At 51.6% G+C, this 12,608-nt stretch overlaps 1 protein-coding gene across 1 annotated transcript in view; it reads left to right on the top strand.

Annotated features, from left to right (window-relative positions):
* Positions 1 to 12,608, top strand: part of SBF1 (SET binding factor 1) — a 109,844-nt gene that overhangs the window by 9,436 nt on the left and 87,800 nt on the right. The window contains exon 4 of the mRNA XM_054069688.1: positions 12,291 to 12,396. Within this exon, the coding sequence (XP_053925663.1) occupies positions 12,291 to 12,396 (106 nt within the window). The remainder of the gene's footprint in view (positions 1 to 12,290; positions 12,397 to 12,608) is intronic.

The following is a 12,608-nucleotide window of genomic DNA, read 5'->3' as shown; positions in this document are numbered from 1 at the left end:
GCTCCTCATCCTTTGGTGTTCCTCATCCTTTGGCTCTGGTGTTCCTCATCCTTTCCCTCTGGTGCTCCTCATCCTTTGGCTCTGGTGTTCCTCATCCTTTGGTGTTCCTCATCCTTTGGCTCTGGTGTTCCTCATCCTTTGGCTCTGGTGTTCCTCATCCTTTCCCTCTGGTGCTCCTCATCCTTTGGCTCTGGTGTTCCTCATCCTTTGGTGTTCCTCATCCTTTGGCTCTGGTGTTCCTCATCCTTTGGCTCTGGTGCTCCTCATCCTTTCCCTCTGGTGCTCCTCATCCTTTCCCTCTGGTGCTCCTCATCCTTTGGCTCTGGTGCTCCTCATCCTTTGGCTCTGGTGTTCCTCATCCTTTCCCTCTGGTGCTCCTCATCCTTTGGCTCTGGTGCTTCTCATCCTTTGGCTCTGGTGCTTCTCATCCTTTGGCTCTGGTGCTCCTCATCCTTTGGTGCTCCTCATTCTTTGGCTCTGGTGCTCCTCATCCTTTGGCTCTGGTGCTCCTCATCCTTTGGCTCTGGTGCTCTTCATCCCTCTCTGTCATTCCCTCTCCGTCGTTCCTCTATCGTTCCCCTCTCTGTCGTTCCCTCTCCATCATTCCCTCTCCGTCGTTCCTCTATTGTTTCCCTCTCCATCGTTCCTCCATCGTTCCTCTCCGTCGTTCCTCTATGGTTCCTCTCCATTGTTCCTCTATGGTTCCTCTCCATCGTTCCTCTATGGTTCCTCTCCATCGTTCCTCTATGGTTCCTCTCCGTCGTTCCTCTATGGTTCCTCTCCATTGTTCCTCTATGGTTCCTCTCCATCGTTCCTCTATGGTTCCTCTCCGTCGTTCCTCTATGGTTCCTCTCCATCGTTCCTCTATGGTTCCTCTCCATCGTTCCTCTATGGTTCCTCTCCATCGTTCCTCTATGGTTCCTCTCCATCGTTCCTCCATCGTTCCTCTCCGTCGTTCCTCTATGGTTCCTCTCCATTGTTCCTCTATGGTTCCTCTCCATCGTTCCTCTATGGTTCCTCTCCGTCGTTCCTCTATGGTTCCTCTCCATCGTTCCTCTATGGTTCCTCTCCATCGTTTCTCTATGGTTCCTCTCCGTTGTTCCTCTATGGTTCCTCTCCGTCGTTCCTCTATGGTTCCTCTCCATCGTTCCTCTCCATCGTTCCTCTCCATCGTTCCTCTCCATCGTTCCTCTATGGTTCCTCTCCATCGTTCCTCTATGGTTCCTCTCCGTCGTTCCTCTATGGTTCCTCTCCATCGTTCCTCTCCATCGTTCCTCTCCATCGTTCCTCTCCATCGTTCCTCTATGGTTCCTCTCCATCGTTCCTCTCCATCGTTCCTCTATGGTTCCTCTCCATCGTTCCTCTCCATCGTTCCTCTATGGTTCCTCTCCATCGTTCCCCTATGGTTCCTCTCCATCGTTCCTCTCCGTCGTCGTTCCTCTCCATCGTTCCCCTATGGTTCCTCTCCATCGTTCCTCTATGGTTCCTCTCCATCGTTCCTCTATGGTTCCTCTCCATCGTTCCTCTATGGTTCCTCTCCATCGCTCCTCTATGGTTCCTCTCCATCGTTCCTCTATGGTTCCTCTCCATCGTTCCTCTGTTGTTCCTCTCCATCGTTCCTCTATGGTTCCTCTCCATCGTTCCTCTATGGTTCCTCTCCGTCGTTCCTCTATGGTTCCTCTCCGTCGTTCCTCTATGGTTCCTCTCCATCGTTCCTCTATGGTTCCTCTCCATCGTTCCTCTATGGTTCCTCTCCGTCGTTCCTCTATGGTTCCTCTCCGTCGTTCCTCTATGGTTCCTCTCCGTCGTTCCTCTATGGTTCCTCTCCGTCGTTCCTCTATGGTTCCTCTCCATCGTTCCTCTCCATCGTTCCTCTCCATGGTTCCTCTATGGTTCCTCTCCATCGTTCCTCTATGGTTCCTCTCCGTCGTTCCTCTATGGTTCCTCTCCGTCGTTCCTCTATGGTTCCTCTCCATCGTTCCTCTCCATCGTTCCTCTCCATCGTTCCTCTATGGTTCCTCTCCATCGTTCCTCTCCATCGTTCCTCTATGGTTCCTCTCCATCGTTCCTCTCCATCGTTCCTCTATTGTTCCTCTCCATCGTTCCTCTCCATCGTTCCTCTATGGTTCCTCTCCGTCGTTCCTCTATGGTTCCTCTCCGTCGTTCCTCTATGGTTCCTCTCCATCGTTCCTCTATGGTTCCTCTCCGTCGTTCCTCTATTGTTCCACTCCATCGTTCCTCTATGGTTCCTCTCCATCGTTCCTCTATTGTTCCTCTCCATCGTTCCTCTATGGTTCCTCTCCGTCGTTCCTCTATGGTTCCTCTCCATCGTTCCTCTATGGTTCCTCTCCATCGTTCCTCTATGGTTCCTCTCCATCGTTCCTCTATGGTTCCTCTCCATCGTTCCTCTATGGTTCCTCTCCATCGTTCCTCTATGGTTCCTCTCCATCGTTCCTCTATGGTTCCTCTCCATCGTTCCTCTATGGTTCCTCTCCATCGTTCCTCTATGGTTCCTCTCCGTCGTTCCTCTATGGTTCCTCTCTGTCGTTCCTCTATGGTTCCTCTCTGTCGTTCCTCTATGGTTCCTCTCCATTGTTCCTCTATGGTTCCTCTCCATCGTTCCTCTATGGTTCCTCTCCATCGTCCCTCTATGGTTCCTCTTCGTCGTTCCTCTATGGTTCCTCTCCGTCGTTCCTCTATGGTTCCTCTCCATCGTCCCTCTATGGTTCCTCTCCATCGTTCCTCTCCATCGTTCCTCTATGGTTCCTCTCCGTCGTTCCTCTATTGTTCCTCTCCATCGTTCCTCTATGGTTCCTCTCCGTCGTTCCTCTATGGTTCCTCTCCGTCGTTCCTCTATGGTTCCTCTCCGTCGTTCCTCTATGGTTCCTCTCCGTCGTTCCTCTATGGTTCCTCTCCGTCGTTCCTCTATGGTTCCTCTCCATCGTTCCTCTATGGTTCCTCTCCATCGTTCCTCTATGGTTCCTCTCCATCGTTCCTCTATGGTTCCTCTCCGTCGTTCCTCTATGGTTCCTCTCCATCGTTCCTCTATGGTTCCTCTCCATCGTTCCTCTATGGTTCCTCTCCATCGTTCCTCTATGGTTCCTCTCCATTGTTCCTCTATGGTTCCTCTCCATCGTTCCTCTATGGTTCCTCTCCATCGTTCCTCTATGGTTCCTCTTCGTCGTTCCTCTATGGTTCCTCTCCGTCGTTCCTCTATGGTTCCTCTCCATCGTCCCTCTATGGTTCCTCTCCATCGTTCCTCTCCATCGTTCCTCTATGGTTCCTCTCCGTCGTTCCTCTATTGTTCCTCTCCATCGTTCCTCTATGGTTCCTCTCCGTCGTTCCTCTATGGTTCCTCTCCGTCGTTCCTCTATGGTTCCTCTCCGTCGTTCCTCTATGGTTCCTCTCCGTCGTTCCTCTATGGTTCCTCTCCATCGTTCCTCTATGGTTCCTCTCCATCGTTCCTCTATGGTTCCTCTCCATCGTTCCTCTATGGTTCCTCTCCATCGTTCCTCTATGGTTCCTCTCCGTCGTTCCTCTATGGTTCCTCTCCATCGTTCCTCTATGGTTCCTCTCCATCGTTCCTCTATGGTTCCTCTCCATCGTTCCTCTGTGATTCCTCTCCATCGTTCCTCTATGGTTCCTCTCCATCGTTCCTCTATGGTTCCTCTCCGTCGTTCCTCTATGGTTCCTCTCCGTCGTTCCTCTATGGTTCCTCTCCATCGTTCCTCTATGGTTCCTCTCCGTCGTTCCTCTATGGTTCCTCTCCGTCGTTCCTCTATGGTTCCTCTCCATCGTTCCTCTATGGTTCCTCTCCATCGTTCCTCTATTGTTCCTCTCCATCGTTCCTCTATGGTTCCTCTCCGTCGTTCCTCTATGGTTCCTCTCCATCGTTCCTCTATGGTTCCTCTCCATCGTTCCTCTATGGTTCCTCTCCGTCGTTCCTCTATGGTTCCTCTCTGTCGTTCCTCTATGGTTCCTCTCCATCGTTCCTCTATGGTTCCTCTCCATCGTTCCTCTATGGTTCCTCTCCGTCGTTCCTCTATGGTTCCTCTCCGTCGTTCCTCTATGGTTCCTCTCCATCGTTCCTCTATGGTTCCTCTCCATCGTTCCTCTATGGTTCCTCTCCATCGTTCCTCTATGGTTCCTCTCCGTCGTTCCTCTATGGTTCCTCTCTGTCGTTCCTCTATGGTTCCTCTCCGTCGTTCCTCTATGGTTCCTCTCCATCGTTCCTCTATGGTTCCTCTCCGTCGTTCCTCTATGGTTCCTCTCCGTCGTTCCTCTATGGTTCCTCTCCATCGTTCCTCTATGGTTCCTCTCCATCGTTCCTCTATTGTTCCTCTCCATCGTTCCTCTATGGTTCCTCTCCGTCGTTCCTCTATGGTTCCTCTCCATCGTTCCTCTATGGTTCCTCTCCGTCGTTCCTCTATGGTTCCTCTCCGTCGTTCCTCTATGGTTCCTCTCCGTCATTCCTCTATGGTTCCTCTCCATCGTTCCTCTATGGTTCCTCTCCATCGTTCCTCTATGGTTCCTCTCCATCATTCCTCTATGGTTCCTCTCCATCGTTCCTCTATGGTTCCTCTCCATCGTTCCTCTCCATCGTTCCTCTATGGTTCCTCTCCGTCGTTCCTCTATGGTTCCTCTCCATCGTTCCTCTATGGTTCCTCTCCATCGTTCCTCTATGGTTCCTCTCCATCGTTCCTCTCCATCGTTCCTCTATGGTTCCTCTCCGTCGTTCCTCTATGGTTCCTCTCCATCGTTCCTCTATGGTTCCTCTCCATCGTTCCTCTATGGTTCCTCTCCATCGTTCCTCTCCATCGTTCCTCTATGGTTCCTCTCCGTCGTTCCTCTATGGTTCCTCTCCATCATTCCTCTATGGTTCCTCTCCATCGTTCCTCTATGGTTCCTCTCCATCGTTCCTCTATGGTTCCTCTCCATCGTTCCTCTATGGTTCCTCTCCGTCGTTCCTCTATGGTTCCTCTCCATCGTTCCTCTATTGTTCCTCTCCATCGTTCCTCTATGGTTCCTCTCCATCGTTCCTCTATGGTTCCTCTCCATCGTTCCTCTATTGTTCCTCTCCATCGTTCCTCTATGGTTCCTCTCCATCGTTCCTCTATGGTTCCTCTCCATCGTTCCTCTATGGTTCCTCTCCATCGTTCCTCTATGGTTCCTCTCCGTCGTTCCTCTATGGTTCCTCTCCATCGTTCCTCTATGGTTCCTCTCCGTCGTTCCTCTATGGTTCCTCTCCGTCGTTCCTCTATGGTTCCTCTCCATCGTTCCTCTATGGTTCCTCTCCATCGTTCCTCTATGGTTCCTCTCCGTCGTTCCTCTATGGTTCCTCTCCATCGTTCCTCTATGGTTCCTCTCCGTCGTTCCTCTATGGTTCCTCTCCATCGTTCCTCTATGGTTCCTCTCCGTCGTTCCTCTATGGTTCCTCTCCGTCGTTCCTCTATGGTTCCTCTCCATCGTTCCTCTATGGTTCCTCTCCGTCGTTCCTCTATGGTTCCTCTCCGTCGTTCCTCTATGGTTCCTCTCCATCGTTCCTCTATGGTTCCTCTCCATCGTTCCTCTATGGTTCCTCTCCATCGTTCCTCTATGGTTCCTCTCCGTCGTTCCTCTATTGTTCCTCTCCATCGTTCCTCTATGGTTCCTCTCCGTCGTTCCTCTATGGTTCCTCTCCATCGTTCCTCTATGGTTCCTCTCCATCGTTCCTCTATGGTTCCTCTCCGTCGTTCCTCTATGGTTCCTCTCTGTCGTTCCTCTATGGTTCCTCTCCGTCATTCCTCTATGGTTCCTCTCCATCGTTCCTCTATGGTTCCTCTCCATCGTTCCTCTATGGTTCCTCTCCATCATTCCTCTATGGTTCCTCTCCATCGTTCCTCTATGGTTCCTCTCCATCGTTCCTCTATGGTTCCTCTCCGTCGTTCCTCTATGGTTCCTCTCCATCGTTCCTCTATGGTTCCTCTCCATCGTTCCTCTATGGTTCCTCTCCGTCGTTCCTCTATGGTTCCTCTCTGTCGTTCCTCTATGGTTCCTCTCCATCGTTCCTCTATGGTTCCTCTCCATCGTTCCTCTATGGTTCCTCTCCATCGTTCCTCTATGGTTCCTCTCCATCGTTCCTCTATGGTTCCTCTCCGTCGTTCCTCTATGGTTCCTCTCTGTCGTTCCTCTATGGTTCCTCTCCGTCATTCCTCTATGGTTCCTCTCCATCGTTCCTCTATGGTTCCTCTCCATCGTTCCTCTATGGTTCCTCTCCATCATTCCTCTATGGTTCCTCTCCGTCGTTCCTCTATGGTTCCTCTCCATCGTTCCTCTATGGTTCCTCTCCATCGTTCCTCTATGGTTCCTCTCCATCGTTCCTCTATGGTTCCTCTCCATCGTTCCTCTATGGTTCCTCTCCGTCGTTCCTCTATGGTTCCTCTCTGTCGTTCCTCTATGGTTCCTCTCCGTCATTCCTCTATGGTTCCTCTCCATCGTTCCTCTATGGTTCCTCTCCATCGTTCCTCTATGGTTCCTCTCCATCATTCCTCTATGGTTCCTCTCCGTCGTTCCTCTATGGTTCCTCTCCATCGTTCCTCTATGGTTCCTCTCCGTCGTTCCTCTATGGTTCCTCTCCGTCGTTCCTCTATGGTTCCTCTCCATCGTTCCTCTATGGTTCCTCTCCGTCGTTCCTCTATTGTTCCACTCCATCGTTCCTCTATGGTTCCTCTCCATCGTTCCTCTATTGTTCCTCTCCATCGTTCCTCTATGGTTCCTCTCCGTCGTTCCTCTATGGTTCCTCTCCATCGTTCCTCTATGGTTCCTCTCCATCGTTCCTCTATGGTTCCTCTCCATCGTTCCTCTATGGTTCCTCTCCATCGTTCCTCTATGGTTCCTCTCCATCGTTCCTCTATGGTTCCTCTCTGTCGTTCCTCTATGGTTCCTCTCCATTGTTCCTCTATGGTTCCTCTCCATCGTTCCTCTATGGTTCCTCTCCATCGTTCCTCTATGGTTCCTCTCCATCGTTCCTCTATGGTTCCTCTCTGTCGTTCCTCTATGGTTCCTCTCCATCGTTCCTCTATGGTTCCTCTCTGTCGTTCCTCTATGGTTCCTCTCCATCGTTCCTCTATGGTTCCTCTCCATCGTTCCTCTATGGTTCCTCTCCATCGTTCCTCTATGGTTCCTCTCCATCGTTCCTCTATGGTTCCTCTCCGTCGTTCCTCTATGGTTCCTCTCCATCGTTCCTCTATGGTTCCTCTCCGTCGTTCCTCTATGGTTCCTCTCTGTCGTTCCTCTATGGTTCCTCTCTGTCGTTCCTCTATGGTTCCTCTCCATTGTTCCTCTATGGTTCCTCTCCATCGTTCCTCTATGGTTCCTCTCCATCGTCCCTCTATGGTTCCTCTTCGTCGTTCCTCTATGGTTCCTCTCCATCGTTCCTCTATGGTTCCTCTCCATCGTCCCTCTATGGTTCCTCTCCATTGTTCCTCTATGGTTCCTCTCTGTCGTTCCTCTATGGTTCCTCTCCATCGTTCCTCTATGGTTCCTCTCCGTCGTTCCTCTATGGTTCCTCTCCATCGTCCCTCTATGGTTCCTCTCCATCGTTCCTCTCCATCGTTCCTCTATGGTTCCTCTCCGTCGTTCCTCTATTGTTCCTCTCCATCGTTCCTCTATGGTTCCTCTCCGTCGTTCCTCTATGGTTCCTCTCCGTCGTTCCTCTATGGTTCCTCTCCGTCGTTCCTCTATGGTTCCTCTCCGTCGTTCCTCTATGGTTCCTCTCCATCGTTCCTCTATGGTTCCTCTCCATCGTTCCTCTATGGTTCCTCTCCATCGTTCCTCTATGGTTCCTCTCCATCGTTCCTCTATGGTTCCTCTCCGTCGTTCCTCTATGGTTCCTCTCCATCGTTCCTCTATGGTTCCTCTCCATCGTTCCTCTATGGTTCCTCTCCATCGTTCCTCTATGGTTCCTCTCCGTCGTTCCTCTATGGTTCCTCTCCATCGTTCCTCTATGGTTCCTCTCCGTCGTTCCTCTATGGTTCCTCTCCGTCGTTCCTCTATGGTTCCTCTCCATCGTTCCTCTATGGTTCCTCTCCATCGTTCCTCTATTGTTCCTCTCCATCGTTCCTCTATGGTTCCTCTCCGTCGTTCCTCTATGGTTCCTCTCCATCGTTCCTCTATGGTTCCTCTCCATCGTTCCTCTATGGTTCCTCTCCGTCGTTCCTCTATGGTTCCTCTCTGTCGTTCCTCTATGGTTCCTCTCCGTCATTCCTCTATGGTTCCTCTCCATCGTTCCTCTATGGTTCCTCTCCATCGTTCCTCTATGGTTCCTCTCCATCATTCCTCTATGGTTCCTCTCCATCGTTCCTCTATGGTTCCTCTCCATCGTTCCTCTCCATCGTTCCTCTATGGTTCCTCTCCGTCGTTCCTCTATGGTTCCTCTCCATCGTTCCTCTATGGTTCCTCTCCATCGTTCCTCTATGGTTCCTCTCCATCGTTCCTCTCCATCGTTCCTCTATGGTTCCTCTCCGTCGTTCCTCTATGGTTCCTCTCCATCGTTCCTCTATGGTTCCTCTCCATCGTTCCTCTATGGTTCCTCTCCATCGTTCCTCTATGGTTCCTCTCCATCGTTCCTCTCCATCGTTCCTCTATGGTTCCTCTCCGTCGTTCCTCTATGGTTCCTCTCCATCGTTCCTCTATGGTTCCTCTCCATCATTCCTCTATGGTTCCTCTCCATCGTTCCTCTATGGTTCCTCTCCATCGTTCCTCTATGGTTCCTCTCCATCGTTCCTCTATGGTTCCTCTCCGTCGTTCCTCTATGGTTCCTCTCCATCGTTCCTCTATTGTTCCTCTCCATCGTTCCTCTATGGTTCCTCTCCATCGTTCCTCTATGGTTCCTCTCCATCGTTCCTCTATTGTTCCTCTCCATCGTTCCTCTATGGTTCCTCTCCATCGTTCCTCTATGGTTCCTCTCCATCGTTCCTCTATGGTTCCTCTCCATTGTTCCTCTATGGTTCCTCTCCATCGTTCCTCTATGGTTCCTCTCCGTCGTTCCTCTATGGTTCCTCTCCGTCGTTCCTCTATGGTTCCTCTCCATCGTTCCTCTATGGTTCCTCTCCATCGTTCCTCTATGGTTCCTCTCCGTCGTTCCTCTATGGTTCCTCTCCATCGTTCCTCTATGGTTCCTCTCCGTCGTTCCTCTATGGTTCCTCTCCGTCGTTCCTCTATGGTTCCTCTCCATCGTTCCTCTATGGTTCCTCTCCGTCGTTCCTCTATGGTTCCTCTCCGTCGTTCCTCTATGGTTCCTCTCCATCGTTCCTCTATGGTTCCTCTCCATCGTTCCTCTATGGTTCCTCTCCATCGTTCCTCTATGGTTCCTCTCCATCGTTCCTCTATGGTTCCTCTCCGTCGTTCCTCTATGGTTCCTCTCCATCGTTCCTCTATGGTTCCTCTCCATCGTTCCTCTATGGTTCCTCTCCGTCGTTCCTCTATGGTTCCTCTCTGTCGTTCCTCTATGGTTCCTCTCCGTCATTCCTCTATGGTTCCTCTCCATCGTTCCTCTATGGTTCCTCTCCATCGTTCCTCTATGGTTCCTCTCCATCATTCCTCTATGGTTCCTCTCCATCGTTCCTCTATGGTTCCTCTCCATCGTTCCTCTATGGTTCCTCTCCGTCGTTCCTCTATGGTTCCTCTCCATCGTTCCTCTATGGTTCCTCTCCATCGTTCCTCTATGGTTCCTCTCCGTCGTTCCTCTATGGTTCCTCTCTGTCGTTCCTCTATGGTTCCTCTCCGTCATTCCTCTATGGTTCCTCTCCATCGTTCCTCTATGGTTCCTCTCCATCGTTCCTCTATGGTTCCTCTCCATCATTCCTCTATGGTTCCTCTCCGTCGTTCCTCTATGGTTCCTCTCCATCGTTCCTCTATGGTTCCTCTCCATCGTTCCTCTCCATCGTTCCTCTATGGTTCCTCTCCGTCGTTCCTCTATGGTTCCTCTCCATCGTTCCTCTATGGTTCCTCTCCATCGTTCCTCTATGGTTCCTCTCCATCGTTCCTCTCCATCGTTCCTCTATGGTTCCTCTCCGTCGTTCCTCTATGGTTCCTCTCCATCGTTCCTCTATGGTTCCTCTCCATCATTCCTCTATGGTTCCTCTCCATCGTTCCTCTATGGTTCCTCTCCATCGTTCCTCTCCATCGTTCCTCTATGGTTCCTCTCCATTGTTCCTCTATGGTTCCTCTCCATCGTTCCTCTATGGTTCCTCTCCATCGTTCCTCTATGGTTCCTCTCCATCGTTCCTCTATGGTTCCTCTCCGTCGTTCCTCTATGGTTCCTCTCCATCGTTCCTCTATTGTTCCTCTCCATCGTTCCTCTATGGTTCCTCTCCATCGTTCCTCTATGGTTCCTCTCCATCGTTCCTCTATGGTTCCTCTCCATCGTTCCTCTATGGTTCCTCTCCGTCGTTCCTCTATGGTTCCTCTCCGTCGTTCCTCTATGGTTCCTCTCCGTCGTTCCTCTATGGTTCCTCTCCGTCGTTCCTCTATGGTTCCTCTCCATCATTCCTCTATGGTTCCTCTCCGTTGTTCCTCTATGGTTCTTCTCCGTTGTTCCTCTATGGTTCCTCTCCGTTGTTCCTCTATGGTTCCTCTCCATCGTTCCTCTATGGTTCCTCTCCATCGTTCCTCTATGGTTCCTCTCCGTCGTTCCTCTATGGTTCCTCTCCGTCGTTCCTCTATGGTTCCTCTCCGTCGTTCCTCTATGGTTCCTCTCCATCGTTCCTCTATGGTTCCTCTCCATCGTTCCTCTATGGTTCCTCTCCATCGTTCCTCTATGGTTCCTCTCCATCGTTCCTCTATGGTTCCTCTCCGTCGTTCCTCTATGGTTCCTCTCCGTCGTTCCTCTATGGTTCCTCTCCATCGTTCCTCTATGGTTCCTCTCCATCGTTCCTCTATGGTTCCTCTCCATCGTTCCTCTATGGTTCCTCTCCGTCGTTCCTCTATGGTTCCTCTCCGTCGTTCCTCTATGGTTCCTCTCCGTCGTTCCTCTATGGTTCCTCTCCGTCGTTCCTCTATGGTTCCTCTCCATCGTCCCTCTATGGTTCCTCTCCATCGTTCCTCTCCATCGTTCCTCTATGGTTCCTCTCCATCGTTCCTCTATGGTTCCTCTCCATCGTTCCTCTATGGTTCCTCTCCGTCGTTCCTCTATGGTTCCTCTCCATCGTTCCTCTATGGTTCCTCTCCGTCGTTCCTCTATGGTTCCTCTCCGTTGTTCCTCTATGGTTCCTCTCCGTTGTTCCTCTATGGTTCCTCTCCATCGTTCCTCTATGGTTCCTCTCCATCGTTCCTCTATGGTTCCTCTCCGTCGTTCCTCTATGGTTCCTCTCCGTCGTTCCTCTATGGTTCCTCTCCGTCGTTCCTCTATGGTTCCTCTCCGTCGTTCCTCTATGGTTCCTCTCCATCGTCCCTCTATGGTTCCTCTCCATCGTTCCTCTCCATCGTTCCTCTATGGTTCCTCTCCATCGTTCCTCTATGGTTCCTCTCCATCGTTCCTCTATGGTTCCTCTCCGTCGTTCCTCTATGGTTCCTCTCCATCGTTCCTCTATGGTTCCTCTCCATCGTTCCTCTATGGTTCCTCTCCATCGTTCCTCTATGGTTCCTCTCCGTCGTTCCTCTATGGTTCCTCTCCGTCGTTCCTCTATGGTTCCTCTCCATCGTTCCTCTATGGTTCCTCTCCATCGTTCCTCTATGGTTCCTCTCCATCGTTCCTCTATGGTTCCTCTCCATCGTTCCTCTATGGTTCCTCTCCATCGTTCCTCTATGGTTCCTCTCCGTCGTTCCTCTATGGTTCCTCTCCGTCGTTCCTCTATGGTTCCTCTCCGTCGTTCCTCTATGGTTCCTCTCCGTCGTTCCTCTATGGTTCCTCTCCGTCGTTCCTCTATGGTTCCTCTCCATCGTTCCTCTATGGTTCCTCTCCATCGTTCCTCTATGGTTCCTCTCCATCGTTCCTCTATGGTTCCTCTCCGTCGTTCCTCTATGGTTCCTCTCCGTCGTTCCTCTATGGTTCCTCTCCGTCGTTCCTCTATGGTTCCTCTCCGTCGTTCCTCTATGGTTCCTCTCCGTCGTTCCTCTATGGTTCCTCTCCATCGTTCCTCTATGGTTCCTCTCCATCGTTCCTCTATGGTTCCTCTCCATCATTGCTCTGTTGTTCCTCTCCATCGTTCCTCTATGGTTCCTCTCCATCGTTCCTCCATCGTTCCTCTCCGTCGTTGTCCCTCTCCGTGTTTTTTGTGGCCGCGCTCTGACGTCTCCGTTCCCTCCGGCAGAGGACCATCTCCTTGGGCGCCGGCGACCGGCAGCTCCTCCAGACCCCCCTCCACGACTCCCTTCCCGTCAGCAGCTCCAGCGTGGCGCTCCTCTTCCGACAGCTCGGTGAGACTTCTCCCCACCCCTCCTTCCCATCCCACCACATCCCAAAGTCTCTCTTCCACACGGGAATGATGAGGACCTCCTAGAGGACCTCCTAGAGGAGCTCCAGAGGTGGTCATAAAGATCTCCTGAAGGTTGGAGAACCTCAACTCCAAGGACAGGCGGAGAGGGTTGGGGTTGGGGAGAAGAGAAGGCTCCCAGGAGACCTTATGGAG

This window comes from Cuculus canorus, chromosome 1 (assembly GCF_017976375.1).
Source record: "Cuculus canorus isolate bCucCan1 chromosome 1, bCucCan1.pri, whole genome shotgun sequence".
Classification (NCBI taxonomy): domain Eukaryota; kingdom Metazoa; phylum Chordata; class Aves; order Cuculiformes; family Cuculidae; genus Cuculus; species Cuculus canorus.
This window is presented reverse-complemented; position numbering and strand designations above follow the sequence as displayed.